The sequence below is a fragment of the Caloenas nicobarica genome, chromosome 1 (genome assembly GCF_036013445.1).
Source record: "Caloenas nicobarica isolate bCalNic1 chromosome 1, bCalNic1.hap1, whole genome shotgun sequence".
Lineage (NCBI taxonomy): Eukaryota > Metazoa > Chordata > Aves > Columbiformes > Columbidae > Caloenas > Caloenas nicobarica.
Window position 1 is genome coordinate 8,523,390 of NC_088245.1, and position 26,568 is coordinate 8,549,957.

The 26,568-nt window shown below is 42.3% G+C and overlaps 2 protein-coding genes across 3 annotated transcripts; one reads left to right on the forward strand and one right to left on the reverse strand.

Moving 5' to 3' along the window:
• The first annotated feature begins 316 nt into the window (after nt 1-316).
• SUV39H2 (SUV39H2 histone lysine methyltransferase) lies at nt 317-11,423 on the forward strand. The gene is made up of 6 exons (XM_065641155.1): nt 317-382; nt 1,253-1,398; nt 2,693-3,364; nt 5,156-5,302; nt 6,828-6,957; nt 8,344-11,423. Exons 1-6 carry the CDS (start codon nt 364-366, stop codon nt 8,451-8,453), a joined length of 1,224 nt encoding a protein of 407 aa, XP_065497227.1. The 5' UTR covers nt 317-363; the 3' UTR covers nt 8,454-11,423.
• Nucleotides 11,424-11,858: 435 nt separating this feature from the next.
• Nucleotides 11,859-26,221, reverse strand: DCLRE1C (DNA cross-link repair 1C). 2 transcript variants are annotated; one of them, XM_065642393.1, is made up of 14 exons: nt 26,113-26,221; nt 25,978-26,029; nt 23,951-24,035; nt 21,035-21,094; nt 20,342-20,397; nt 19,597-19,698; nt 19,263-19,335; nt 18,967-19,107; nt 18,320-18,421; nt 17,557-17,693; nt 17,341-17,395; nt 15,884-15,972; nt 14,984-15,084; nt 11,859-14,207 (listed from the first exon to the last, which is right to left on the reverse strand). In XM_065642393.1, the coding sequence occupies exons 1-14, from the start codon at nt 26,219-26,221 to the stop codon at nt 13,246-13,248; spliced, it is 2,124 nt and encodes a 707-aa protein (XP_065498465.1). In that variant the 3' UTR covers nt 11,859-13,245. The 2 variants fall into 2 exon arrangements, with proteins under 2 accessions (XP_065498465.1, XP_065498455.1); XM_065642383.1 differs by lacking the exons at nt 23,951-24,035; nt 26,113-26,221 and having other exon boundaries at nt 25,978-26,059.
• Nucleotides 26,222-26,568: the final 347 nt, after the last annotated feature.

Consider the following 26,568-nt stretch of genomic DNA (forward strand, 5'->3'; position numbering starts at 1 on the left):
CCCATTGACCACGACGCTCTGGCTTCTTTCCTTCAGCCAGTTCGCAGTCCAACTCCCTACCCGATCATCCAGTCCACACTTCTTCAGTTTAGCAGCAAATTCCCACGGATTTCGCCTCGCTTTTTAACCTGTGTCACAGCTGTCACTTTCACAGGAGCTCCTGCTCACGGAGAACCCGAGGCGGTTCCCCGCCCGAGGCGGTATTTCCCCCTGACGACATCTCCCCCTGACGACATCTTCCCCGCTGAGGCGGCCCCGCCGCGCGCCCTTCCCGCCAAAGCCCCTCGGGCGCGCGCGCGTGGGGGGGCGGGGCCGCGCTCTCCCCTTGTCCCGCCCCCTTCCGGAGGCCGCGGCCCCTCCAAGATGGAGGATTGGCGAGGAGGTGAGCGAGCGGGCGGCCGCGGCGGCTCGGGCCGTGGCGGGGGCCGGGGCCGGGGCCGCCCGCAGCGCCTCGCTCGGGCCTCCCCTCCCTTTTCCTTGTGCTGAGTGGGCCCAGAGGGAGGCCCTGCCCGCTTCCCCGCGGGCGCTCTGCCTGGGAGAGGCGGTGTGGGGGAGGGCGGGAAGGTGCCTGAGGTAAATCTGGGGGGGGCGGGGGGTTGAGGCGCCCTGGGGGGGTGTCCGCCGCCTTCCCCGGGGGGCAGCGCCGCCGGAGGCAGCGCTTTCTGGGCGGGTGCTGAGGCCGCAGAGCCCCCGCCGAGCCCCGGCCCGGGCTCCCGCTGCCCGCTTCACCCGGCAGAGCTTCCCGGGCCCGGCAGGAGCCGCCGGCCCGGCCCGGCCGCTGGGCGCTGCCCTTTAAACCCGCCCGGCTGACAGGGGACCGCGATCCTTCTGGAAGAGCGCTGTGGATCGCTTCTTGCCTCGTCCGGTCTCCATGGCTGCATCGCAAGTGCTCGGTGACACTCGGCTAACTACAGATATTTGGCGGGCTCGTTGAAGAATGGAGGTTTCCTCGTCGCCCGATGCTTTAGTTGTGGGGAGGTGATTCGGTTCTTAGTGCAGCTTTCGCCTGTGGAAGTCTCTGCCCTCCAAAATATCTGTTCTTTATAAATATACATACTCTACAAAATAAAGGTGCAGGAAGGGAATTGTTGACATTTTTTGCTTTGCCCATTAGGGTTGAGTTTGTGAGATGCTGTAGTTGTGCAAGACTCGTGGACTGTCACAAATGGTGTGGGGACTCTGGGATAAGGCATAATGATTTAAATTTAGCTGAGACATTAAATAGGATTCTCTACCAATTTTCTTATTGTAGCTTGGTATGTGCCATGTCTAGCTTCACTTGAGACCCTCCAAGAATTATGTAGGAAGGAAAATCTCAGATGTAAATCCATTGGAATCACCAACAGGAGTCTAAAGAGTTATGAGGTGGAATATTTGTGTGACTACAAGGTAGAAGAGGTAAGAGAAACACAGACCAATTTGATCACTCTTTCAGCTGAGATTTGGAAGTGAGCCAAAGGTAGTTTTGCTCATGACATGAAGTCACAGTCTGTGAGGACAAAGCTCTTGCTGACATCAAATGAAACTTCTTTTAAACTTTGAACTATAAACAGAAAGCGGTGTAACGACTGCTTTCAGTATGTTGAAGGAAGGTCTTTTTCGAAATTACAGAGATACTAGAATATTAAATGTTTCTCCTTTGCATATCTAGAAGTAAAGCAAAATGCTGATGCTTTTAGGTTGTAGCTTGGTATGTATTACGATGCTTCTCCTTTCTTTGCAGGTAACAGTCTATATTTCTATCTTGACTGTTGTAGTCTGATGAACAGTTAGGGCCACATTCTGCAACTGAATTCCTGCGGCTTGATCATGCTGGTGAAATTCAGTCTCAGGATTTGGCCTTGTTACGGTTATTTGGCCTTTTTAAAACAAGTACAATATGTATGCTTCTTGACTATAAATGCAAAATTACATGTTTTGAATGGGTTACTTCTTTGGGAGGATGGTTGATAAGACTTTTAAAGATTTTTTTTCGTTAAGTTTGGATTTTTTTTTTTTGTTCCGTATGCAATACAACTACAATCTGCTCGTGCATACGAGTCATACAACTCGATAGCATAACTTGCGTAACTGCTTTAGCAAACGAGCCTCCTCCAGGTATTCTGTTAGCGATCAGAGTTTATCCCAGCTGGGTTTTTTTTTACCCCTAGAAATGATACAAAAAGTATCCAAACTTGTCCTATAAGTTGGAAAAGCTGTTTGAAAGCTGGAGAGGGACTTTTTACAAGGGCATGTAGTGATAGGACAAGGGGTAATGGCTTTAAACTGAAAGAGGGTAGATTTAGATTAGACATAAGGAAGAAATTCTTCACCATGAGGGTGGTGAAACACTGGCCCAGGTTGCCCAGAAAGGTGGTAGATGCCCCATCCCTGGAGTGTTCCAGGCCAGGCTGGACGGGGCTCTGAGCAACCTGGTCCCGTGGAAAGTGTCGCTGCCCATGGCAGGGGGTTGGACTAGATGATCCTTAAGGTCCCTTCCAACCCAGACCTTTCTACAATGAGTTTATTTGCAAACGGAAATCCTAATTTTTCTCTTTCTCGTCATTTGTAATTGTTATGGGAACATGAAGATCCTCTGCACTGTGTTCCATTTCTTAACTCCAGAGCTCTTGTGTTTGTTCGTAGGACCTGTGATGCTGAATTTCGGCGAAATGAAATGTGGCTAAATCTGTATCTGTTTCTGTATTTCAAGGGCACAGAATACTATCTTGTGAAATGGAAAGGATGGCCAGAATCTTCAAATACTTGGGAACCTCAGAAAAATCTGAAATGCCCATTGCTCCTTCAGAACTTTCTTAGTGACAAGAATGAATACTTGTCTCGGGTGAGAGAAGGCAAAGCACTGAAAGTGAGAAACCATGTTAAAGCTTTGAACCCTGCGATTGCAGATTACATTGTAAAGAAGGCTAAGCAAAGAATAGCTCTGCAGAGATGGAAAGAAGAACTCAACAGGAAAAAGAATCATAAAGCAATGATTCTGGTAGAAAACACTGTGGATCTTGAAGGCCCTCCTTTAGACTTCTACTACATTAATGAGTATAAACCTGCTCCGGGAATAAATGTAATAAATGGGATAACGACTGGCTGTGAATGCACTGACTGCCCTGCTGAGAAGTGCTGTCCAAAGGAGGCTGGATTTATTTTGGCTTACAATAAAAGAAAGAAGTTGAAAATCCAGCCCGGTTTGCCCATCTATGAGTGCAATTCATTTTGTAGGTGTGGGCCTAACTGCCCTAATAGGATAGTACAGAAAGGTACACCATATTCTCTGTGCATCTTCAGAACTAACAATGGCCGTGGTTGGGGAGTAAAAACCCTCCAGGAGATTAAAACCAACAGTTTTGTGATGGAGTATGTTGGAGAGGTATGTATTTATGTCATATAGATTAATTATTTACAATAAAGGAAATGTCGGAGAAAATCTTGATGAGCTTTCTCTGTCTGTAACACTTCTTGACTTCTACTATATAATTGATAAGTCTACTTTTGAGTAGAGAAATACAGTAGATAGACATTCAAGATGACATCAAAATTATATTGTCCAGAACATTCCTCCGTTCCAGAGCAACTGTAGAAGATTGATTGTAAAGAGAATACTTATGTGTCACTAAACAATTATTTTAGATATCTGCCGTAATAGTATATCTAGAGGCAGGTCTGTCTTTTCTTTTATATTCATTCTTCACTGATCATCTTTATTATTGTAGATCTTGCTGTTCCCCAGGCACAGTTCTTACCAAACTCCTCACCCAGTCTGTCAGACCTTTTTCTGTTTTGTCTTTAGTTTTAAGGTAATATTTTCAATATATTCAATATTTATTACTTTTGATTAACAGCAGTAATAAGGCTTGTAGTATGGATGTTATCTGTTTACTCAATCTCATACTATATCGAACAGAACTTTCATGTTATAAAATACAGACTTTGAGTTACTCTCAAGGTGTGGGTGGTTTGGTTTTTTTCTTTTTACTTTTTATTGCCCTGTGTTTGTCTGGTCCAGCCTCTGTTGTGCTTCAGGGCACTTCACATCAGTAGCTCCTGGCACCCCCTCTGATCCAGTCGATTTCTGCCACAAATCCACCTTGCTGCTAAGGTGACTCAAAATAATTTCTTCTGTCCCTTCATACAAATTATTATGGTCTTTATTGTATTTCTTCTGTGCTTCCTGCCCCAAATCTTCTAACTGTGTATGTTCATATGTTTCTTGTAAACGTGCAAGAGGTCAGTTATTCAGAGTGTCTCTGTTGAGGTGTTAATGCGGAAAGATGATGATGATATACTTTTGTTGCTTAAAGGAGTGTGTGTTTACCCTTTCACCTGAATCTACATATTCCCTACTGCTAAATAAGTTCTCAACTCTGATCTGTCAGAAGGATTTTAGAGGGTTTTTTTTTTTGCCCAGTTCCACCACATTTTGTATGTCTTGCTGCCAAATTGTGATTTCTTTACTGAGCCTGCGTCACTGATTATATTTAACATAACAGGCTACAGATGAAGTTGTTTAAGCTGTTGCTTCTGTCAAAAGTGACTGTAGTTCTTGTCTTCCTTTGTAGAGTCTCTGGATTTCTAACTTGTGTTAGTATATACTAGAATAATTGCATCGATTCAGCTTGGTGATGTATCTGTCTAAATTATCATGAATAGGATCTTTCATTGCAGTCAAAAACAGCAGGATGAGATGCTTCTGGGGAGAGCAGAGATGAATACCGGACTGTAAATGTGGCTGGATTGTAAAGACTGATACCTGTTGATCTTCGTCTCTGCAAAGGGAAAAAGTTGAAACTTTATTTTACATTAAGTAAACAAGGCTTTCTGGGTCTAATGAAAAAACTGTGTGTATGGAAACTTCAAGTAGAAACAGTTGATTGTATCTGTCATCATTAAAACTTTTCATAGAAAGTGCTGGTATTTTTCTGGAGACAAGGTAGTGTTGTTCATCAGCTGTAGACAAGTTACATCCAGAGAAGCCTCAGTCACTAATTAATCTAGCTGTATGTATGTGTTCTTCATTAGAGAGGGAATGCTATTTCAACATCAAAAAGCAAATGTGGTATTTTTTTTACTAACTAGATTTTTCTAATTCGATTGTGATTTTTGTTTTAATTTAGTAATCATTAATAATATGATGCAGGGGTTTTTTTTTCTCTTTTTTTAGGTGATTACAAGTGAGGAAGCAGAGAGACGAGGCCAACTCTATGACAACCAGGGAAATACATACTTGTTTGATTTGGACTATGACTCAGATGAATTTACAGTAGATGCAGCTCGATATGGAAATGTGTCCCACTTTGTGAATCACAGTGTAAGACCTTGTTTTGTATACTAAGAGTTTTGAAAATTATCCTAATTGTGCCAGAAATATCTTCTTCTACTGTAAATGTTTTCTCACCATATTCACAGTTTTTTCTGGAGTAGTTTGTTTCCTGCCAGCACAGCCCAGTCAGTGAGATGACATAATAAATAGATGATATAATAAATAGAATGGAACAATTAACCTTACTCTGAGTAAGAATACCTACAAAAATCTGGGAATAAGATGGTAGCCAAAGTGGGCATTTGATAGGACTGGGGTTGTTACTGGTTGTTACTGGTGTTACTACTGGTTCTAGACAATTAAAATAGGGTTGGTTTTCCGAGTAACTAGAAGACCTAATATGCGAGAAGTACTTAATAAAATTAGTGACGAGTCAAAAATAAAAGGACTTGATGCATTATTTTCATCCTACAAACAGTAGAGGAAAAAATGAAAATCCCTGTGCTTTCTTTGATATCCTTTTCCCTGCTAAATCTAAACTTGAAAGACAACTCAAAAGTAAATTTTAAACAGGAAATTTTTGTAGTGTTTTTTTTCCTGTTCAACTGAGTACCTAAAGCAAGAAGGCTGAACTGTGTTTGTAAAGATTCCTGATCTAAAAATTATTATTTCTGCCTGATGTAATGTTTGTGAGGTAGATAGTCAGCGTTCTACAAATACAGTAATTTAATAACTTCATATGTATGAGCTGATGATGTTTGTATTTTATGTGGGCTTGCCAGGGAGAAGGATGAAGAAGAATTTTAGTGCCAATTGTTCTTCACTTTCGGAAATGGGAGTGAAGTATTCTCACTCTTCAGTGTAAAGTTAAATATCTGACTTCACGTCTGATTCCTTAACATGGGAATTTTACTGTTACAGAGCAAAAAACGTGCAGAGTTTAACAAACTGTCTCAGTGACTACTGACTTCTGACACTTAATCCAGAAAAAATGATAAAGTGCTTTCTAGTTCCCGCTTAGTGTCCTTGACCCTCCTCCTGCCACCCAGCCCATAGCAGATAATTTGGAAGCCAAGCAGGTTAGCAATTGAAAATAGAAATTTACACATAGTATGAAATATTTCTGGCCTGGAAGCAATGCTTAAACCTAAATAGGGAATAATGAGTGTTTTTGTGGACTGAAACACTAGGTTGTTGTGGTTTTTTTTCAACTTTTAATTCTTTTTTGTGGGTTTTGTAGGTAAATACTAACCTCTGAATGTAGCTTTAATTGTTTTGTCATCTTTCAAAACTATGTTTTTTTTAAAAGAAAAGCTGTTACATGTTAGTGTTGTCTACAAACTGTGTAAAGGTTGCTTTCTTGAAAGGCCTTGACTAAGCTATGAGTATTCTCCTTTAATGCTATTTCAAGAACGTAATTTGTTGATTTCAGAAGATAACTTAATTTCAGGCTTCTGTCACTGGGAGAAAAACCAGTTCTTCCTTTCCTGTGACCTTCCTCTACTCAAACACTTCAGTGAAACTTAGCGTGCATTTTTTTGTAACGGAAACTACATTAATTTTTGCCTTACAGTGTGATCCAAATCTTCAAGTCTTCAATGTGTTTATCGATAACCTCGACTTGCGTCTTCCTCGAATAGCGCTGTTTTCTACACGAACCATCAAGGCTGGAGAAGAGCTAACCTTCGACTATCAGATGAAAGGTCAGCAGATTTTGAAATTGTGTTTGCAGGAGGTTTGGGGCGCTGTTGGGTTTTTTTGCAGCTTGGCTGACGATAGCATTTTAGGTCAGGTCGTGCTTCTCCCTAACACAGCTCTGTGGATTCTAGAACATCGATGTGTGGTGCAGACGGAGCGCACCCAGGAGCTTTTGTGTGCACCTCTAGTACGTTATCTCCTTCAGTGCTCCTAGCTCAACAGCAAGGGATTGTGGCTGGAACGTCTGATGAGGCAAATTATTTTGAAGATTTGTCACAGGAATGCTCGAAAGAATAGTCAGGCTACCATTAAAAAAAGGTTTTCCTTTTTTCAAATTGGCATTTCTGGTAAACTGCTTTCCAAGTAATCTGCTAGTGATAGTTACAGAGATAGTGGTCTAAGGCACCAGAGGTTTATCTCTGAATTCTGGTGGATGTAGGTCCTATTGTAAAGATGTTTAGGACAGAAAAAGGACAGTCCAAAGTTTACTATTGTTCTGTTGGGTTGGATCATTATGCAGAGACTTCAGGAAACAATGGTTTTGGTGAAATACTATCGGCTCGTTATTAATTAAGAGAGAACAGCCTCTTGAGGAGGTGGTAGAGTCCCCATCATTGGAGGTTTTCAAGATGAGATTGGACAGAGTGCTAAATAATCTCATCTAGGTCCCCTTTCCCAGGAGAGGTCAGACCAGATGATCCTTTGAGATCCCTTCCAACCTGGGCTGTTTGATGATTCTTTGATCTTCAGTTCAGTGTTCAAGGCCAGGCTGGACAGGGCTCTGAGCAACCCGATCTATTGAAAGATATCCCTGCCCATGGCAGCGGGGTGGGCTGAGATGATCTTTACAGGTCCCTTCCAACCCAAACCATTCTATGACTTTTTTTCTTTCCCAGTACAATAAAAAATTATTGAGATTTGCTGGCAGGGGTGTTGTGTGAGTCAGACTTTACATGCAAACCATTTATCCACAACAGCAACGTACTGTTTGCCTTGCTGTTTTGTGTTCAGGGAAGCATGTCTACACTCCAGAGCTGTACCTCATTCTTGTGGAAGCTCTCTATAAGTCCTGACAAACTGATCTTACTTTGGTTCTTAAAACTCCTCTTTTTTTGTGGTGTCTGTGACACTAACATACAAGGCAGGTGGTGCTCCCAGCTGCCCAGTGTGGATACAGACCTGAGGGTCTAAGGCCCAAGTTTAAGATTTGGATTCTGTCCATTAAGTGTTGTGTAAGCAGTTGTAATGTGGGTGTCAGTAGAATTTGAGTAGAGCTTCACACACAGTTCTTTTAAGAACTGGGGTGGTGGCTTTTTGAAGCCATTTGAATACCTAGCGTGGTTTCAGTCTGTCTTTTAAAGCGTCCTGATTTGTGTTTATCTGTGTCACAGGTTCAATAGATCTGACCTCAGACTCTGCTGATAGTCTCAGCCCATCCAGAAAGAGGATCAGAACTGTCTGTAAATGCGGAGCGGTGTGTTGCAGAGGTTATCTCAACTGAGTGCGGGTATCCAAAGTCACAAATACTTTGTTCTCTTTTAAATGTGTTTTAAGAAGACTCTTCTTACACACAGATGTTCAAGTATTCTTACATCTAATACAAATAAGTACACTGAAAAAAAGCATTACATTTGTAATTGAAATGACATTGGCCAAAGAAAGAGATGTCGTGTTTCAGGCAAATACAAAACTGAAAATGGGGATTAAAAATTGATTTTTCTTGAACTGTTATGTAGGAACCAGCAAAATGTGTGTTAAGAAAACTCTTTAAAATGTACCTTGATTTGAATATTTGATTGTGAGCTTACAGCTGTAGGCCTTCTAGGAGCTGGTTTCAGTGGGATAAAATGATGTTACATATTTTCTATACCTTGAAAAGTGTTGGAGACATTTGATTTGAATCCTAAATTGTAGCTAACAGTTGTTTTTCTTTTTTTTCTTTTTTTTTTTTTGTTGTTGTATAAAGAAAAGCTTCAAGACATTAGCAATAATATTTATGGCACTGGGGTGAAAAATAAAGGACAGCCATCAGACTGTCTAAATGAAGGTTCACAGGAATGCAAATAGTAAAATGTCCATTGAACTCCATGCAAGTAAAGCAAATGGTTTTCGCAGATTCCAGATGCAAGATCGAGGTCTTGAATGTTTTTAGCTGATGGTGTGTTATTTACAAGTTTTACAATTTTTTTTAATTGATTTTTAGTTAGGATGCTGTAGGAGGTCTGCAGTTCTACAGAGCACTTGTAAATATGTAATATACGTTGTTTGTTTTCATTGCAGAAATTCAGCAGTCATTGCTGAAACAAATTACTGGCTACAGTTTGGAAATAGGTAACGAAGGAATAGGGAGAGCAGCCTGTTGTCTAACAAAGCTGATGCATTGTAGAGGTATGCTCAGTTATCTGTCAGGTGCAAAAATACCCTTGGAATTTATTTGTATTCAGAAGGGGTTTTGATTAAGTTTTTACATACTGTGACTTTTTTTACCTAGTGACAAACTTTTCAGATACTAGGCCTGTTTTTTCTCGTTGCAAAAACATTAACTTCAGTGAAGTTAGACTAGGAGGGAGTTTACCCATTTGCTGTAGACCTTTGTAAGATGTTCTTGAATGTAAAGCCTGAGAAATGTACTATTCTTCAGCTGCTTGAGTCGTCTTGAATTTCTTTTCTGGATATCCTAAAGTCATCTCGATCTGTATGCAAAGTTTTGCTTGGCTCCAAAAACGCTGAAGAGCAGTTGAGGCAGGTTATGAGTGAAGTTACAGCCAAGGTCCAGGCTCTAGTGGTGATTAAAGTGCTTTATTCTCATGGAGTTAAAAGCCTGTAAAACTTGCATATCGCTTACAAATCATGTAAATGTTGACAGGATCGGGCAGAAAAATGTTGCTCCATAAATGGATGCTTCCTAAGTGGCTGCTAGCTATGTATCATAGGTCAGCTAGTTACCTTTATAAGGTGCACAGCTGTTGGCTCAGGTGAATGAAGTCAAGTACCCAGCATATAAGCGTTTACCTAATTTGTTAACAAATGCCTTAAATTCCATCTTAATTACTAGCACTCCGAGAAGAGTGTTTCAAAGGATAGTACAGGTTGTTCATTTATTAAGAAGCACAGTCGCATTCGCACTGAAGATCTGGCTCTTTGGCAGAAAGCGAAGTTTTTATATGCTACTGGCCAAAATCGGCTTCACTGTTGGGGTGAAGAGTGGGGGCCACTGAAAGTGCTGTGTAAGTTTTGTAATCTACAAGACAAAGAGATAAATGTTGAAATAGATACTTTATATTGTTTAACGAATAGGAGAAAGTTTGCTTAGATTTAAAAGTATTTGACATTACCAGGCTCACCTGTATCCACGCACTTAGATAAATGCTGAATCTAGTCAATTTTTATCCTGCCACATCCCTAATGAGTTCTTTTTTAATATATATAAAGTTGAAGTGGAATGTGGAGCTTTACTATTAGCAAACTCTACATGATCTTACATCATTTGGAGTCATTAGTGCTTTCTCTTGCATGTAGCCCGACTCAGCGACGCGTTCCACGGGGGTGGGATCTGCAGTCTCCAGCTCCTTAATCTGCTGCAGGTTCCCTGTGGGTACAGGATGCTGAGAGTGTCTGCGGCAAGAAATGGATTCCTTACCAAATCGGTTTCTCTGGCCTCTCCTGTACAAGATGACACGGGGCTGGTTTGACACTCTTTTTGTCTGTGTCCATGCCCAGTTTCATTTAAAAATTGCAAGTAAATGCATTTTAAAAAAATAAAAGTCTTACTAGTTGTACTTGAGTTCAGTATCTGCCTCTTTCCCAAGGCAGCGTATGTTACCACCAGCACTGGAATGACACTGCTGTTCTTTGAGGAGACGTGTATTACCTCTTGCACGATAAATAAAGGACCGTTAATTTATGTTCTGGGAGGTAACAGCACTTTGCATTTCTTTGAAGTAAACCCGTGTATCCAGTTTCCAATTCAGAGCCTTGAACAGTATTTTCTATTTACATATTCACAGTGCATTTGGATTGCAGTCAGTGAATTAGCTTAATGGGACACTGTGTCACTTTTAAAAAAACTCCTCTTGCTGTTGTTATGAGTTTTGGGGAAAGTTGCCAAATTAGAAAAGGAGAAAAAGCTATTTTCGGTTTCTTAAGGAGCCTAAACCAGCCGTGCTTCTGCCTTTGTTTGGCTTTGTGGTCTGTTAGCACCATCATGGCCACCAGTTCAGTTGTGTATATGCACTTCTTAGAGACTGGTAACCTGTGATCTGTCCTTCAGCTGTTCTTTTTTTGGTGGGTTTTAATTTTTTTTTTTTTGGTAGCAAAACTAAATCTGCAAGATCTCCTGTAAGAAAAGCTATTGTCTATTTATTTAATCTCAAAGTTAAGTCAATCTTTTGGTTATTTCTAATGTATGTTTTAGGACTGTGTACATTAGAATATGCAGTTTATAAGCTCAGGAACATTTTCTTTTCATAATGTGTGATCTCTAGTATTGCTACCTTCCTATAGTTTTTGATAAAATAAATTAAATTTAGTTTTTTGCTTGTTGTTGTCATTCTTAACCAAAAAACAAAAAAAATCTTAGCCTGTCAAAATTAGCTGTAGAATTTGCTTTAAGACTGCAACCTCTTAATTCGTGCCCTGTACCCAAGTTTTCTAGTACTGTAAGGACTGTAGCAGAGCGATCATGAGGAAGTCATGTGTTTCCTATTCAGTTTATGGCTGATAAGAACTGGTATAAATTTACGCTCTTGACTTGTCTAAAGCAGACTGGGTTCCTGTATATTTAAGCATGCTGTAGATGCAGCCCTGAATGGGCATCTATAGTACAGTTAAGGAAACAAGCCAACAGATGAATTTCTGCTCTGTTTGACTTTATTCACAAAGGTAGTTACAACAGCAGTTTAACTCACTCAAGCTTGCCGAAAAAAAAAAAAAAGATAGGCCAAAGTTGGAAATTATATTGACAAACCCCAGGAACAGAGAGGGCACGGTAACAGTGGAGAAACACACGGACTTGGATATCCTTAAAACCATACATAGATTATAGCAATTTTTCTTTTTTCGCTCTCCTACCGCTGTTCCCACTAGCAGAATGCTGGCTGGTTTGATATTCATATGTTGCTAAAGATGGCAGAAAGACAGGAGACATAGGCAGGGGGGAGAGCTGTCACACTAAAAGTCTGATTCATTTTTGGGGACTTAAGGCCACCTGGATGGGAAACCTCATGGATTTTTAGATGACTTCTGCTGTTTTGGCACTTTTGTCAGTACTGCAGTTTAACAAAAACCTGAATTACATTTCCATTTAAGAAGCTAAGAATTTTGGCAAAGAGTTTAGTTACGATGGCACATATGCATGGAGAATCTGTTATCTTGATTTGAAAAAGAAATCTAAACATGTCTGAATTCAGTGAAGCCAACAGAATGTTGCAGAGGAGGTGAAATTTGGTAACAACCTGTCCAGGATAACAGGTCAGCTTCTGTCGCTGTGAGTGAGCCTGCAGAGTGGGCTGCTGCTGGGGGCTTTGGAACCACACACCACAAGATTTTATTTTGAAGTTGTTCTGAAAAACAATTCAGAACAAACCAAAACACAGAGGAATTGATGACAAGTTGTTTGCAATGAGTTAGATTCGAACCACAGACAATGGTGTGTAGTACCTCATTCAGGAGTTAAAATCAGATGATGACACTGGCTCAGTGTAAAGAGAGACCGCTTGAAAAGAACAATTGGATTTTTTTTTTCTTTTATAAAAACTTTTCCGTGATTTTCTAATCTCTTCTGCAGTTGTATTTAAAAATAACTGCAGTGAAAACTCAGGATTAATGTCGAAGTGCAACTACTGCATTGTTCGCATGGCTGAAATGAAAGATGTCATGTCCCTCCCCACAGTTAAAAATGTGATATTTTATTAAAACCTGAGATCACATGTGTGTATATATATATCTCAAAGACAAACTCTTAGAGCTCATGATAAACAGAAACACTAAATTTCATTTAGTGTTTTACCCTTAGTTTTGTTGTGGTCCAGTTTTTGTCTAGTTAGAGTCCTGGAGAACTGAACCTCGGGAGGCAGAAGGCTTTTACAGTTCCTCCTAGGAATAATTCCTTCTCAGTATTTCATAGACGGAACAGTGAAGTTATACAGGCTGCCAATTCCTCATGCTGACAATAACATATTTCTGAAAAAAAATGCAGGAATAGCTGCAGATAATAATTGGCACTAAAAATAATTCTGTGCTTAATAAACAAATTCAAGTATTTGTCATTGTGATGTAATCAGTTATACTTCTCTTCAGGAGACTTTTTTCTCCTTGAGAATGCTTTCACCTGCTGCCAGCTTCTTATATAAACTGTGCAGTTTATCTGGCTGAGGCACTTCAGCATCAGGAGTTGAGGGAATTTCAAAGTCAGAGGAGCTCTGAGAGTCCCTCCTCAGTTCTAGATCAGGAGTCCTGGGGTTGTCACTTATTTCTACCAGCACATCTTGAGCGTGAGCAGCCCCAGCTTCTACATCCTCAGTGTCTTTGCTTTTCAAGTCACAGGCACCATCGTAGGCACAAGATCTGTCTTGACTCAGTGGCTTCGACCTGCTGTTGTCAGGTTGAGTGTCTTTGGCAGCCTCCTGTGGGACAGAAGCAACTGCTCTGCTCCCACCTCTGCCCAAGCAGCTCCAGTCCAAGGCATTTCTCTCTTGGGAGGTGATGAGCACTGTGTCCATTTGGCTGTCCCAGCCCTGGCTCCCCTGCTCCGATATGTGTGTCGACTGAGAAGAATTTTGGGAGGAGATGTGTGTTGAGTCACTCACTCCATCCGAATCGCTGAAGAGTGGCTGGGACCCACCAGCATCTGCTGAAGATGGGAAGTTGTCCTCGTTTTCAGAGCTTTCTTCTAGTTTGTTACACTTAAAAAATGCATCCCAGCGAGGGATGTCACCATCCTGTTGGTCACTCGTTATTCTGTTGAAATTTGATGTGCAAGTGGCATCTGGCTCATGGGAAAAATCTTCAACTGTATTAATTTCAGATTCTTCTTCGTCGTCATTATCATCGTCATCATTTGATTCCTCACAGTCCATGAAGTCTACCTTGAGGGAGGTGTAAGTTGCGGTCGCTTTGTAACTTTCTGTGCTCTCATTAATGTTTTCTTCAGCATTTTCAGATTGTCCTGGGTTGGGGGGCCTGCTCTCTTCTCTCTGCAGTTTTGGAATCTTAGGCCTTGCAGAAGTTAATTCTGAATCAAAGAGATCATCTTCATCTGTCATGAAAAGAACAGGAAAATCAAAAGGCTTGAGAAAAGTCCAGATCTCTGATAAAATTCTATTGAGAGCAAAGTTTTAATAAAAATTCATTTAGTAGGAAGAGAGGAAAAAGTTCTTTAACCCAGACGCAGACTTAGCAGGACGTTATTGATAGTGTTTGCCTTGCCTGGTCCAGCACAGTGCCTGCCAGGGACACTGCCAGTTGTCATTCCCCATGTCACCTACAGCAGATCAGACGTAGCCCTGGCAGACAGTTATTGAGACCCCTGACTTTTTTTGTCAGGACTACGTCACCCTCGCGCACTTGACACTTCAGAAATAGCTGAAGCAGCAGGCCCGAAGTTGTCTTCTAGTGCCTAAGTGGGCCTCCAGAGGCTATGTACAGCGTCCATTTATCATCATAGATTTTAAAAAAGCTACTAGGTGCTAAAAAGCCAGCAGTATGAGATAAAGAAGAGGAGCAATTCCACTGATACACCACTCTGTCCCCCACAACACAGGAGGTGATGCAAGTAAAGTTGTGTTATGATGGTCTAGGACTCTGAAATGGAACTCTTCCAGAAACTTAAAGGGCTGTTAAGCATTAAGTACATTTTAAGACTGCAAACAAGTGCTCTCTCACCCTCCTAAAACCTAAGTTCATTTAACTTATATTTCCCCTTTCTAACTGTCCCTTTGAACAGACAGACTGTGGTGAACACTGTGGCTTTTGGCACCTCTGCTTGGTCTCAGACTTTCATTTAAGGCCAAGCAGCAGCAGCAGAATCTTTACCTGTGTCAGATAATTCTCTCTTGTGGACTCTCTTCAGTGTTCCTAAGGGCTTGTACCTGGGTTCCATGTTTCTCCTGTACGACCTGCATAATGGCTTTAATCTGAGGTCAATAAGAGAAGTGATTAATATTTATAACTCAGCAGATACCTTCAGGAACTTTTATCAAAGTACACTATTTCATGCCTTTCACAGGCACTGCAGCGAAATTGTTGAAGGCAGCAACAGGTAGGGAAAAGTTCTTAATTCCTCGGTGAGCTTAGGCAGCTTAAAGGTAGGAATCTGTCATTTCTATGTATTTAACTTAAAACATGTACACTGTTTGGAAACTATCTTTTAGTGCCTTGCTTAGAGAAGACAAGATGACAGCATTCAAACTCTGCAGTTTTATTCAATAACTGTAAAGTATCTCCTTTTTAAGGGGGAAAAGTAAAAGGAGCAAATAATCAAGTCCTCACTTTATTCGGACCGAGTGACACCGCTGCTCTCCTGCGCTTGCTAAGCTGCCAACATCTGTAACAGCACAAGAGTACAGAGGCCTCTGCGATGCTGTGCAGAGGTGAGGAGTTCAAGTCCCCAGAGAAACCCTCTTTAAAAGAAACTTCCAAGAAGCAGCAATGACAAATAGAAATAGGTCACAGAATAAAGTGAGATGAAGGTATATTCAGATAGACTTTAACAGCAGAAAAGCCTCTATACAGAAACAGACTTAGCACAACATACAAAAGTTCTTCAGAAAGCTGAAGTTTGCAGCACTGAATATGGGAAAAAAAGAAATCTGAACTATCAGACAAGTAAAGCAAAAGGCAGTGGCCTGCTCGAGAGGCTAGGATGCAGGGGGGAGCTGCTCTCACAGGACCAGAGATCAGGACACCTTCATTCAGCAGCCACTCGTCACTTACATTTCCATAGCTTTGTCCTCTGTCCCACCCACTGGCGGGACATTGGGATACACATTCACAGGACAGATATAGCTCAGGAAATCCTTGATCTAAATTGAAGAAAAGAAGGAGCAGTTTAACAACTTACACCAACAGTTAATAATTTCACTGAATGGCAGCACTGATCAGAGCACACCCACAACAAGCACTACCAGTTGTCTCATGTAAAGACCAGCATGACCCATGAGCCAAACTCTATCAAAGTGGACAGCTCTGTAATAAGAAAACAGGTCTGAAAGGATGCGGAGAACTCTGTCTCACCTAATCACCTCACAGCTTTTACTAACGCTATAGGGAGCATCACTGTCTCTGACAGAAAGGCAGACCCGTTCCTAGGGAATGTGATCCAGCACTTCACTGTCCTTACTGCTGTACGACTTTTCAGACCTGCGTTTTTCTTCCTGGACGTCAAGTGTTTAGTTGTGCAGATCAGGTATTTCTTCCTCAAAGACTTTCCCTAAAGTCTTCCTTCAGTCCACTATAAAAACCCTTTATCACAAAACACGTCACTTTTTCCAAGCCTTACTCTGTTGATTTCTAGATGCTTTCCAGACACTGTCTTGAAGAATTGTGTCCAGCTGAGGCTTTACCAGCGCCGAGCACTGAAAACGCTTACAGACCAGGAGGACCCATCTGTTTTTCCATGCGGAGGTACGAGTCTGTTACCCCCCCACATTCTGCCAGCAAAGCTGCCACGCTGTATGTACTATCCTAGTACCTCCATTTAAAATTCTGCATGGCAGAGCAAATTAAAACTTAACCAGGATCTTAAAACCAGGACTGTCTTCCTAGGGCTCTGAATAAGCTCCATGTTTTACATGCGAGGCTTTGTGACAGGTTGTTAGCACTGATCCAGCTCAGTTTCTTAGGAGAGGGAAGTATTTTAAGAACTGGATCAAGTCATATTAAATTAAAGTGTGTGATTCTGGACAGGATGCTGCTGTGACCAATTTTTATTTAGACTTTAACGTAGAAAGAGGAGTAACAGCAGCGGCTATGATGTGAGAAAATTCTGTTTAAGTGTGTGGGCAGGGAAAAGAAGGCAAACCCACCCAAAACTGAGTCACAGCAGATAAACAATGTAGTGAAAACTAAAATCCTAAGCTTTCAGCATTGCATAGTTACACAGTGATCTAAAATAGAAAGGCAGTCAAAACAATTGTAGCAGTGACCAATTCTTTGAGAAAAAAGAATTAAAAAAATGACCTTGTAATCCTACCCTACCTTGACATGTTCTGCTGCAGCTATATTAAAACAGACTTCTCTGTCTTCAGCTTCCAGAACTTCCTATCCCCTTATGTGTTATTACTGACAAGATTTTTTTTTTATTGTGATAAGTCATGTCATCCACTCCAAAATAATCAAAACTCCTTTAATTTTTTCTATCAATGTAGACTTAGTACTACAAGTATACAAACCTCACTGTATGACGAGTGGAAAGAGAAACAAGCTCTGTATGTAGTCTCCCCAGTCCTAAAAAAAAGAGGCATAAAACTTAGGTAACTGCTCTTCATGCCCAGTCAACAGGCAAGCACAACCTACTCTTAAAAAGTCCATTTTGAGATTCATTTATACCAGCATCAGGCAAGATGCACACCTGAAACAACAGGTTTCTGCACAGCCCAAATGCTTACCTCACTATTACGTTGGTTTTCTTCATCCTTTCTCCGAACCACAGAGTGGAGGGTTTGATGCTGATTATGTGCAAGGGAGTTCCATTTTGGCAAGTTATCCCACAGGGTAGCCTGTTCCCTCGCAAGTAGTCATCGTCCTGTCAAATGCAACATAAAATTAAGTGTAGTTCTGACCTTTTTTCCCCCAGAAACTGAGCAACGTAGCATCTAGCCAGACCAAGTTTTCATCTTGCTTCCAGCTCCTTTGAAACACTCTGTGTTGTCACGTCTTCCTTCCAAGAGTGCAGCTTGACAAAGCAAATCATAGAAACTAATGCCCTAAGGTGCCATCTCCAGTTCTACCTGCACTGCTCTGAGCTGGAGCCTTCAGCCTGACAGACATCCTGGAAAGGGAAGGCCACAGGCTACAAGCACACAGTGCGTGGCTGCAGGAGGCATCATCTGAGCTGCTTTTGATATATTTAAATTGATAATACCTGACTGATCTAATCTGCTGCTGGTCTGTCTTCATTTAAAAATACACTCTTCAAGTTTCAAATACAATTGAACTATTTCTAGCATCAGCTAATATGTTTTTCCCTTTTTTCCTGTCTTTTTTTTTCCTGTTTTAAACTTCAACCCACTAACTACAGTGCTCACTCTTTTTTCTGTTAAGCCACCATTTGGTCCAAGTCTTCATTAGCACAACACGACCAAAACATTAGCACCTACAACCAGTCTTTCACAGCAAGAGTGAACAGAGGCTTTGCAAAATGATACACACCCGAGGATGTCGACATGCGTGAATCTGAGTGTGTCGATCTGTAGTAACGTGGTAGAGGATTTCTGGCATGTTTCTGAACATATCTAGTTTGTTCACGTGCACCTGGAGAAAGGCAGAGTTTACTCTTAATTAGCTCAATGTGTTTGCCAAACTGCAGCTGGAGCAACTATACAGATGTGGTTCTGCTCACAACAAATGCTGGTAGGCATTTAAACAATTACTACCCACTAATAACATCTAAGCAGAGGAGTGTTAGCCAAAAGTAACCTGGATATCTAGAAAAAGCAGAAAATAACTCTTGTGCTGAAGAGGGCTGAATATTCATCAAAGAAAGTCAGAGTATATCTGCTAGTTATTAATGTAATGTGTAAATGAGAAGGCTTTTATCACTCACGAGATAAAAGGGAGAGTTAAACACAGAGCTTGAAAGAATGAGGATTAACTTCTTCCTGAAGAGCCCAGATGTTCCAGACTGAAACCAACCAGTTAACTCGTTTTGAGCACAACTGTAGCTTTTTAAGTGTAGTTAATGAAAGTATGCCCATCTTTCACATACAGCAGTCCTCTGAACAGCCACTTCCAGCTCCGTGACTGGCCACAACCATTATTGAGGATCTATTCTAAAGCAACAATTAGGGAAATGTTACCTTGATTCCAAGTTCCTCACTGAGGTTTATAAATAAATATTCATATCCGTAAGCAGCTTTGCAATTCAGCCACACAACATGATAGGGAGTCAGCGAGGTCCAGCTTCGCACTAATTCTAAGATCCCATTTAAACATTCCTCCTGAAAAGTATAGAAAATGTTGTGAATCATCTTTCAATCTACTTCCAAAGTGATGCAGTTTGGTAACGCAGAAAGGCATTGCCTTGCAAGACTTCCCTAACAAAGGGGTGGTTAACTAATTAGCAGCTTTCTTCTCACAGCTTATTTAGACTTACCCTGCTTGGTATATGATAAAATTTGGGGTCACAAAAAGTGGTGTCCAAATAAACGCTCTGGATGTCTTTTACTCTGAAAGAGAGAAATGTGATACCAGAGTGAACGGCACATCACAGTACTAAGATACACCCCTTGCTCTCTCTTCAAAACAATTCTTCCCCTTTATTACAAAGAGCAAGTGAAAAAGGGGCTTGCGACTGCAGTATTGCCTGACTGAAAATGTATTTAATCCAGAATAAAAAAATAAGGAAAAAAGAGTACATTATTCCTGAATGGTCCACACCTGTGAGACCTTTTATTCTTTTTAAATCCCATGAATTGCTAAAGCCTCACCTGGTCCCTGAATGCAAAAGCTCCATTCTGGCTGCTTCTCCTTTTGCAAGCCTGAAATCCCCAGTGTACAGCACTGTGCCTTTTTCACCTTCAAACAAAAACCTACAAACACAAGCGCTTTGGTCAAACTCAACAATATAAAGCATTAAATCCCAGGTGTCAATTCATTACCTTGCTTAGGGCAGTCTATGTGACTGACGCGTGATGTCATAGAAAAACTGGGCTCAATTTGGTCCTAGAGTAATTGCAGATAAACGAAATAATTCGGACTGAGAATGTCTGGAAAATAACCTGTGCCTAGGTTGGTCAGAGTTGAAGACAAAAGCCTCCTAGATTCTGGGAGGGTGGCCCAGTTGCCTGTTGCAGCCAAAGGAATTTATTCGGTGTGTGTACCAGGAAGCTAGGCACCTTCTTTTTAATGTCATATTTAAGAAATCAACGATTTCTCTTTAATCACAGTTTTGTAAGTCATTTTTAACAGTTGCGATCAAGAAAATTGTTATTCATAGGCATGGGGAAAAGTAATCTGCCCCACCAAGGTAACAACTTGTGTGTGGACAGATCCCAGAGAGTACAGTGGTTTCCAACCTCGACTAAAGCTGGTGGGCCCTGCACGATAGTATTATCTCCAAGTACGAATTTTAAATTCACTGGCTTTTTCTAATCATAAATAATCCAGTACTTAGTGAGAACTCTGTAGGTCAAATTTCTCAGCAGAGACATTTAGAGTATTGAAAGGACGTACATGACTGATCCTGGACAGTGACCAGCTGGGAGAAGTGTCACCACTATGTCTTCTTTCTGGAAGAGATAGTTAGCATTATTTTCACACTGCAGTAAGTACTACCAGTACTTTCATTGACATAGTGAAAGCAACACATTAATTACTCCCCGCAGCTTCTTGCAGCATTTAACATTGCTTTTGAACAAAGAGAGTGTCTCTTCCTATTCCAACAAGCCCTGAAGAGCAACAACCATGCTGTCATGCCAGAAGAGATGACTGAATATTGTACAGTGCTCATGAAAGCCACTCAGCCAGAAGACAGTCTTATATCCACGGTTCCTGGTCAACAAGCATCATGGAAACCTCCTGAAATATGCTTTGCCTGGAGATGCTCTACCAGACCTTTAAGTCCTGCACTTGAAGCTTGTTAGAATAAGTCATGAAATTCAAGGTGAAAAAAAAAATCTCACAGGAGAGGTAAGCTTGAAATCACTAATATCATGGAAAGACATTACAAAATAAATGGTATGATAATAGGAATAAAGCAGGGAAGAAGAATTCATGTGGCCGCACGTCTTGGAGATAAGGGGAACACGCATTTCAAAAATAGCTTGACCACTTGAGATATTACAGGTAAAGTCTGTTTCCCGTGCTCATCTAAACATTATTACTGCCCATTACAAATATATGAATCTTTGTGTGTGTGCAACTTACCTCACCAGATGTTTCATCTACTAAAGAAATCTGAGTTGGAGTTTCAACTTCCAATGCAACCTGCAACAAAATGAATACATGTATTGCAAGATTTACTGAACATTTTGTTTCATTATCTATTATCTATCTATGTTTCTATTTAGCACCCACTGCAGCTAATGCTAGGCCTGTAAAGTTAAGCCCATTTTCCTGTAGAAAGTGATGAATTTCCATTTCCAGTGGAAAAAAGGTTTTCTAAAAGTTGTCTAAAAACCAAATGGAGATACCCAAATCAAGATGTGCATGCCTAAAAAAGCTGGAACATCTTGTACTTTGCACAGCAACAGCTCTGGTTTTTCTGGCTGGATTATACACCTTCTTTTTGGATGACTGCAAAGCCCAAGACATCCCAGTCCCACATGACATGAGTGGATCTTGCTCTGACAGGTCTTTGTGCTACAGCACAACTTCTCATTATTTCCTGTTACCAGAAGCAAGGCCACAAATCACATGCAACATGAATTTCTGCGCTTGTGTAGAGGCGATTACCTATAGACTGCAGTTAATCCCCTGTTTTGCCATATCCTCTCCTGCAACATACATGCTCTGTGGCTGTTTGCAAGGTTAGCGCTGCTATGCAGGCTCCTCTCCCATCCTCCTGTTCTTTTTTTTTTTTCCTTTGTTTCAGACAATATTTATATAAAATTCTCCTGCCCAAAAAAGCCAAAGTGAAAGGAAGGTCTCCTTAGGTATAACCTCCAGCTTCTCAGCCAAGTGGTCTCCTCAGCACCTTGGGTTTCACTGATAGATTTTTTCACTGATAGATTTTTTCACTAGATGGATTCACAAGACACTGCATCACAAATTTCTGGGCAGCTCCACAAGATCCATTCAGCTGGAACTCACACAAAGGTGGTAACATATGGCTTCTCCACCAGAAAGCACAACACCAAACTCAGAGCTTGCTCCAAAACACAGATACGTGTGTCAAAAAGTATCTTATACTAAGAATTCAAACCACTGGCAAGAGCTGATTTTTTAAACATCAATACTAATTTTATTGTCTACAATTTATGAAGCTGAATAAACTCATGAGGCTGATCTAAATTCTGCATGCTCAATTTTTCTCAGCAATTCTCAAATTTCCTGCTGCAGTGAAACAATTGTCAAGTTTTAGATCTAAACTGCCTGAAGAATTCTTCACTGACAGCCACCGTTTAGCCTCATAAGCATAAATTATAATATCTCCAGCAGAGAGTTCTCCCCTCATCTTTGATAGTTTAAATGTTAAAGCCAGCAGCGATTCAAAGAGCCTCTCATGCCGTACGTACAAATAAAGGCCAGACTGGAAATTGTAAAAACACTTGTCTGGGAGCTGACATCATATTGCTTCTTTCAGTCTAGTGGATATGAAATCAGCTGCTAATTCATTTCCCAGTCATGCTACAAGTAGAAAGCTTATTTGTTGTAAGACAAAGCTTGTGAACAAGACATCCAGCAGGTACTGATATGGGCCTGTGCAGCTCATGCCATTACCTGGGAGCAGCAGCTGCAAAGATCTATGTATTTTTTTAATTATGTTGATTTGTGTTAATTGTGCTTCATCGTAGACTGTACCACCAGTACCTCTGGCATCTCTTCCCAGATTATGAATTTCTCAAACAGGGATATCAGGACCAGCACTGCCTGCTCTCTTTTTACTGCTCATACAAACTCCTAACAGGTTATAGGTATCTCCCCACAAGGCACTTGTTCTTCTACATTAAACTCAAGGGATACTGGAAGCAAACAGACAAAAGCAAAAATTAAAAAAATAAATTAAAAAAAAAAAAAGGTGATCACAAACCCACCCTATTTTATTTTTGCTAGTCCAAGAAGATCAGAGTCTTAGAAAAATTGTCACCTACACACACTGTGCTCCTTCACACATCAAAAGCACCAAAGGGACGTTCAGAGTATTTTTTACAGAGCCCTGAGTCACGTTCATGCAGAATCATTAAACCTTTCAATTTCCTGAGGCTTCATATAAAGCGAGTTATCTTCTCCCTCAGCTTCACAATTAAACAAGGACCTTGAACAGAAAAGTCCCCTACTTCTCTTTTTTCTCTCACCCAGACTTACCTCCTAGGTCCCACTCGTGAGTTTCTTTGGAGATGGAGCTTAAGACCCACACTTACAACATATTTAAGGAAACTGAGCAGTAATTTCCCCCCCAAAAAACCCAGTTTCAGCTTGCCTGAAGTCCTTCTTGACCTTCCACTTGACTAGAAAACTCTCCTGTCCTTGCTTGGGGGAGACAGCAAAATCCTTACACTATGTGATGATATGTGTACATACAGTTGTGAAAAGAAACATGTTCAGTTTCAAAACCTGCATCTGCAAATGGAAGGAAATAACTACAAGTCACACCGGTACATGACTACTGATCACTTGAATTTTGGCTCCAAACAGTGGAAATCAAGTCAACTCATCAAGTTCTTTGGTGATTTTACATCGCTACAACATTTTCATGTTAGAGATAGTCCATTTTCCCAAAAGAAAAAGGAAAATAATATAACTAAAAGATTATACATACTGCAAGCAGTGCGAGACTTTAAATGAAGCAAAAGGGAAATAAAATAAGGATGTGAGCAAAGAGACACGACCAAGGTAAGGAAATGAAGGAGCAATATAAATTATTATTGTTGAGATGGAGGACATCTAAAGCTAAAGTTGACAGAAAAGGATAAATTTTGTGGAGGGAAAAGTAAGATTAAAGCGTAAACAACAATAAACCAAACCCATATAGCAAGCAATGAGGAAAGGCATACTGATGTAGGTACTTAAGCCCTGAAACACTTTATCAACACCAACATGTAGACATTTCTGAGGAGAAGCTTCTTCTTCCCTAGAATCACTGCCTGGAAAGTGATAACTTAAAAATAAACAAAAACTCACAATGTGATTCTCCCAAAACTTGTATTTCCAGTTAGTCAGCAGCAGTTCCTTAGTTACTGGTGAGCAGTATAATTTAACATTCAAGCTATGAGGAGACAAAAAACACAGACGAGTGGGTTTTTTTAAGCAGAGGCAGGGAACAATCTAACAACACATCAGCACCTGCCACCCAATACATCAAAACGTGTTCAGACCCCTCTCTCATCTGCAGAGACCTGCAGAGCAGTAAGCCTGCAAGAGCAGTTTTGCCCCAAACTGAACCAGGATCAAGGTGAATTTATCCATCTTGTTGAGGATTTTCTTCAACACAGCAAACCCAAAGACTTACCTACGTGTGCCCACACATGCGTATTTTTGTGCAGAAATAAATAAAGTGTGTGGTACATGGTCACATGTACTTGTATCTTTGCTTGTTTCTACAACCACCAAGGCCTGTTTCAGATGCACGTGCTTTCCGTGGAACAGGCATTTGGGACAGTTCACGTTCAGCAGAACACAAAAAACTCCCTGTAAAGCTCCAGCTTTTGCACTGTGCACAAAGAGAGACCTGACGAGCAAAGAGAGATTCTCTGCTCACATTTGAGAAGATGAAACATCTCCTCTAATACATTAAACTGTGCCTGGGAACCGGCCCACAACCTCTCTGGGCCCATTCCCATGTTTGACCATTCTCATGGTGAAAAAGGTGTCCCCTTCCCTTTTGTTGTGCATTTCCAAGAAGAGTCTGGTTCCGTCTTCTATACCCCTACCTGCAAACAGTGATACACAGTTGCCTCCTATTCTTAAGGCTGAAGACATCCAGCTTGCAGCCTCTCCTCACACATCACCTGCTCCAGCCCCTGACCAGCTTGGTCAGCCTCCTCCAAAACACTGGCAGTTTTTGTCCAGTGCAGCCCAGGACTGGACTCAGTACTCCAGACAAAGTCTGACAAGTGCTGACCAGACGGAAAGAACTGTCTCCTGAGCTCAAACTGCTGCTACCTGCTTGCTCGCACACCTCAGAGCGCAGCTGGCCTCCTTCAGAGCACTGGCGCAGCACTGTCTCCATGCGTCAACACATTCCCAGGGAATAACAGCAGCAAAGACCCTTCTCAAGTTCAACAAGGCAAGTGCACCTGGGTCGGGGCAAGCCCCGGTATCAACCCAGGCTGGGATGAAGGGACTGAGAGCAGCCCTGCCGAGAAGGACTTGGGGGTGCTGGTGGATGAGAGATCGGCCATGAGCCGGCAATGTGCGCTGGCAGCCCCGAAGCCAATGGTATCCTGGGCTGCATCACAAGGAGCGTGGGCAGCAGGTCAGGGAGGTGATTCTGCCCCTCTGCTCCGCTCTGGTGAGACCCCCCCTGCAGTGCTGGTCCAGCTCTGGGGTCCTCAGCACAGGACACACACGGACCTGCTGGAGAGGGGCCAGAGGAGCCCCAGAAATGATCCGAGGCTGGAACAGCTCTGCTGGGAGGACAGGCTGAGAGAGCTGGGGTGTTCAGCCCGGAGAAAAGAAGCTCCGGGGAGACCTTATTGTGGCCTTTCAGTACTTAAAAGGGGCCGATAAAAAAGATGGGAGGGGTTTTTTATCAAGGCCTGCAGTGACAGGACAAGGGGTAATGGCTTTAAACTGAAAGAGGAGAGATTTAGATTAGATATAAGGAAGAAACTCTTTACAATGTGGGTAGCAGGCCAGTGTCCCAGGCTGCCCAGAGAGGTGGTAGATGCCCCATCCCTGGAGTGTTCCAGGCCAGGCTGGACGGGGCTCTGAGCAACCTGGTCCAGTGGCAGGTGTCGCTGCCCATGGCAGGGGGTTGGACTAGATGATCCTTAAGGTCCCTTCCAAACCAGTTCATTCCCATTCTGTGCCTCAACGCTCCACAGCAGTTTCCCTACCCTATTTCGCCCTCGCTTTATTTAGAACCAGCCGCCCCCACCTCAGGGCTCCTGACCCCGCGGCGCAGGCCGGGCCTGGGGACGCAGCCGCCGGGGCCAGGCCGCAGCGGGGCGGCCCGTCCCGCCCCCTCCCCGCCCGGCAGCCCCTACCTGCCCTCCAGCCTCCTCTTCAGGGCGGGCGCCCGCAGCCCCTTCATGTGATCTGGGGAGACAGGGCACGGCCGTCACCGGGGGGGACATGGAGCTGGGGCTGGGGGGGGCGGTTGCCATGGGGACGGGGCTCACCCTTGTGGCAGTGCGACAGGAAGTAGGCGCGCGCGCGCAGGTTGTCGCGGTCGAACCGGTCGATGGACACGGACGGGTACTCGCGCACGCGGCCCCCGAACCGGCTCATGGCGGCGAGTGACGGCGCCGCTTCCGCCACGCTCCCCCCAAGCCCCGCCTCCCAGGCTCTCAGCCAATCCCGAAGCGGCCCCGCCTCCTGCCAGCCTATCAGAAGCTACATCTGTCTATCTATCTACCTATATATATATGCATACCTATCTATCTCTCTATCTACTATCAACTTATCAGAAGCCTATCAAGAAGGACAGGGAACTGCTGGAGAGAGTCCAGCGCAGAGCAACGAAGATGCTGAAGGGAATGGAGCATCTCCCGTGTGAGGAAAGGCTGAGGGAGCTGGGGCTCTTGAGCTTGGAGAAGAGGAGAAATAAAGATGTAAAATAATAATAATAATAATTT

What these genes read in the sequence shown, in the direction of transcription:
- DCLRE1C (XM_065642393.1), bottom strand. Translation starts at nt 26,221, where the DNA reads ATGAGCCGGTTCGGGGGCCGCGTGCGCGAGTACCCGTCCGTGTCCATC. An exon ending in CCTGTCGCACTGCCACAAGG is followed by an intron (nt 26,030 to 26,112) that starts GTGAGCCCCGTC and finishes CTGTCTCCCCAG; the next exon opens with ATCACATGAAGGGGCTGCGG. An exon ending in AAGAGGAGGCTGGAGGGCAG is followed by an intron (nt 24,036 to 25,977) that starts GTAGGGGCTGCC and finishes GTCTCCTCATAG; the next exon opens with CTTGAATGTTAAATTATACT.
- SUV39H2 (XM_065641155.1), top strand. An exon ending in GTGACTACAAGGTAGAAGAG is followed by an intron (nt 1,399 to 2,692) that starts GTAAGAGAAACA and finishes CTGTATTTCAAG; the next exon opens with GGCACAGAATACTATCTTGT. An exon ending in TGATGGAGTATGTTGGAGAG is followed by an intron (nt 3,365 to 5,155) that starts GTATGTATTTAT and finishes CTCTTTTTTTAG; the next exon opens with GTGATTACAAGTGAGGAAGC.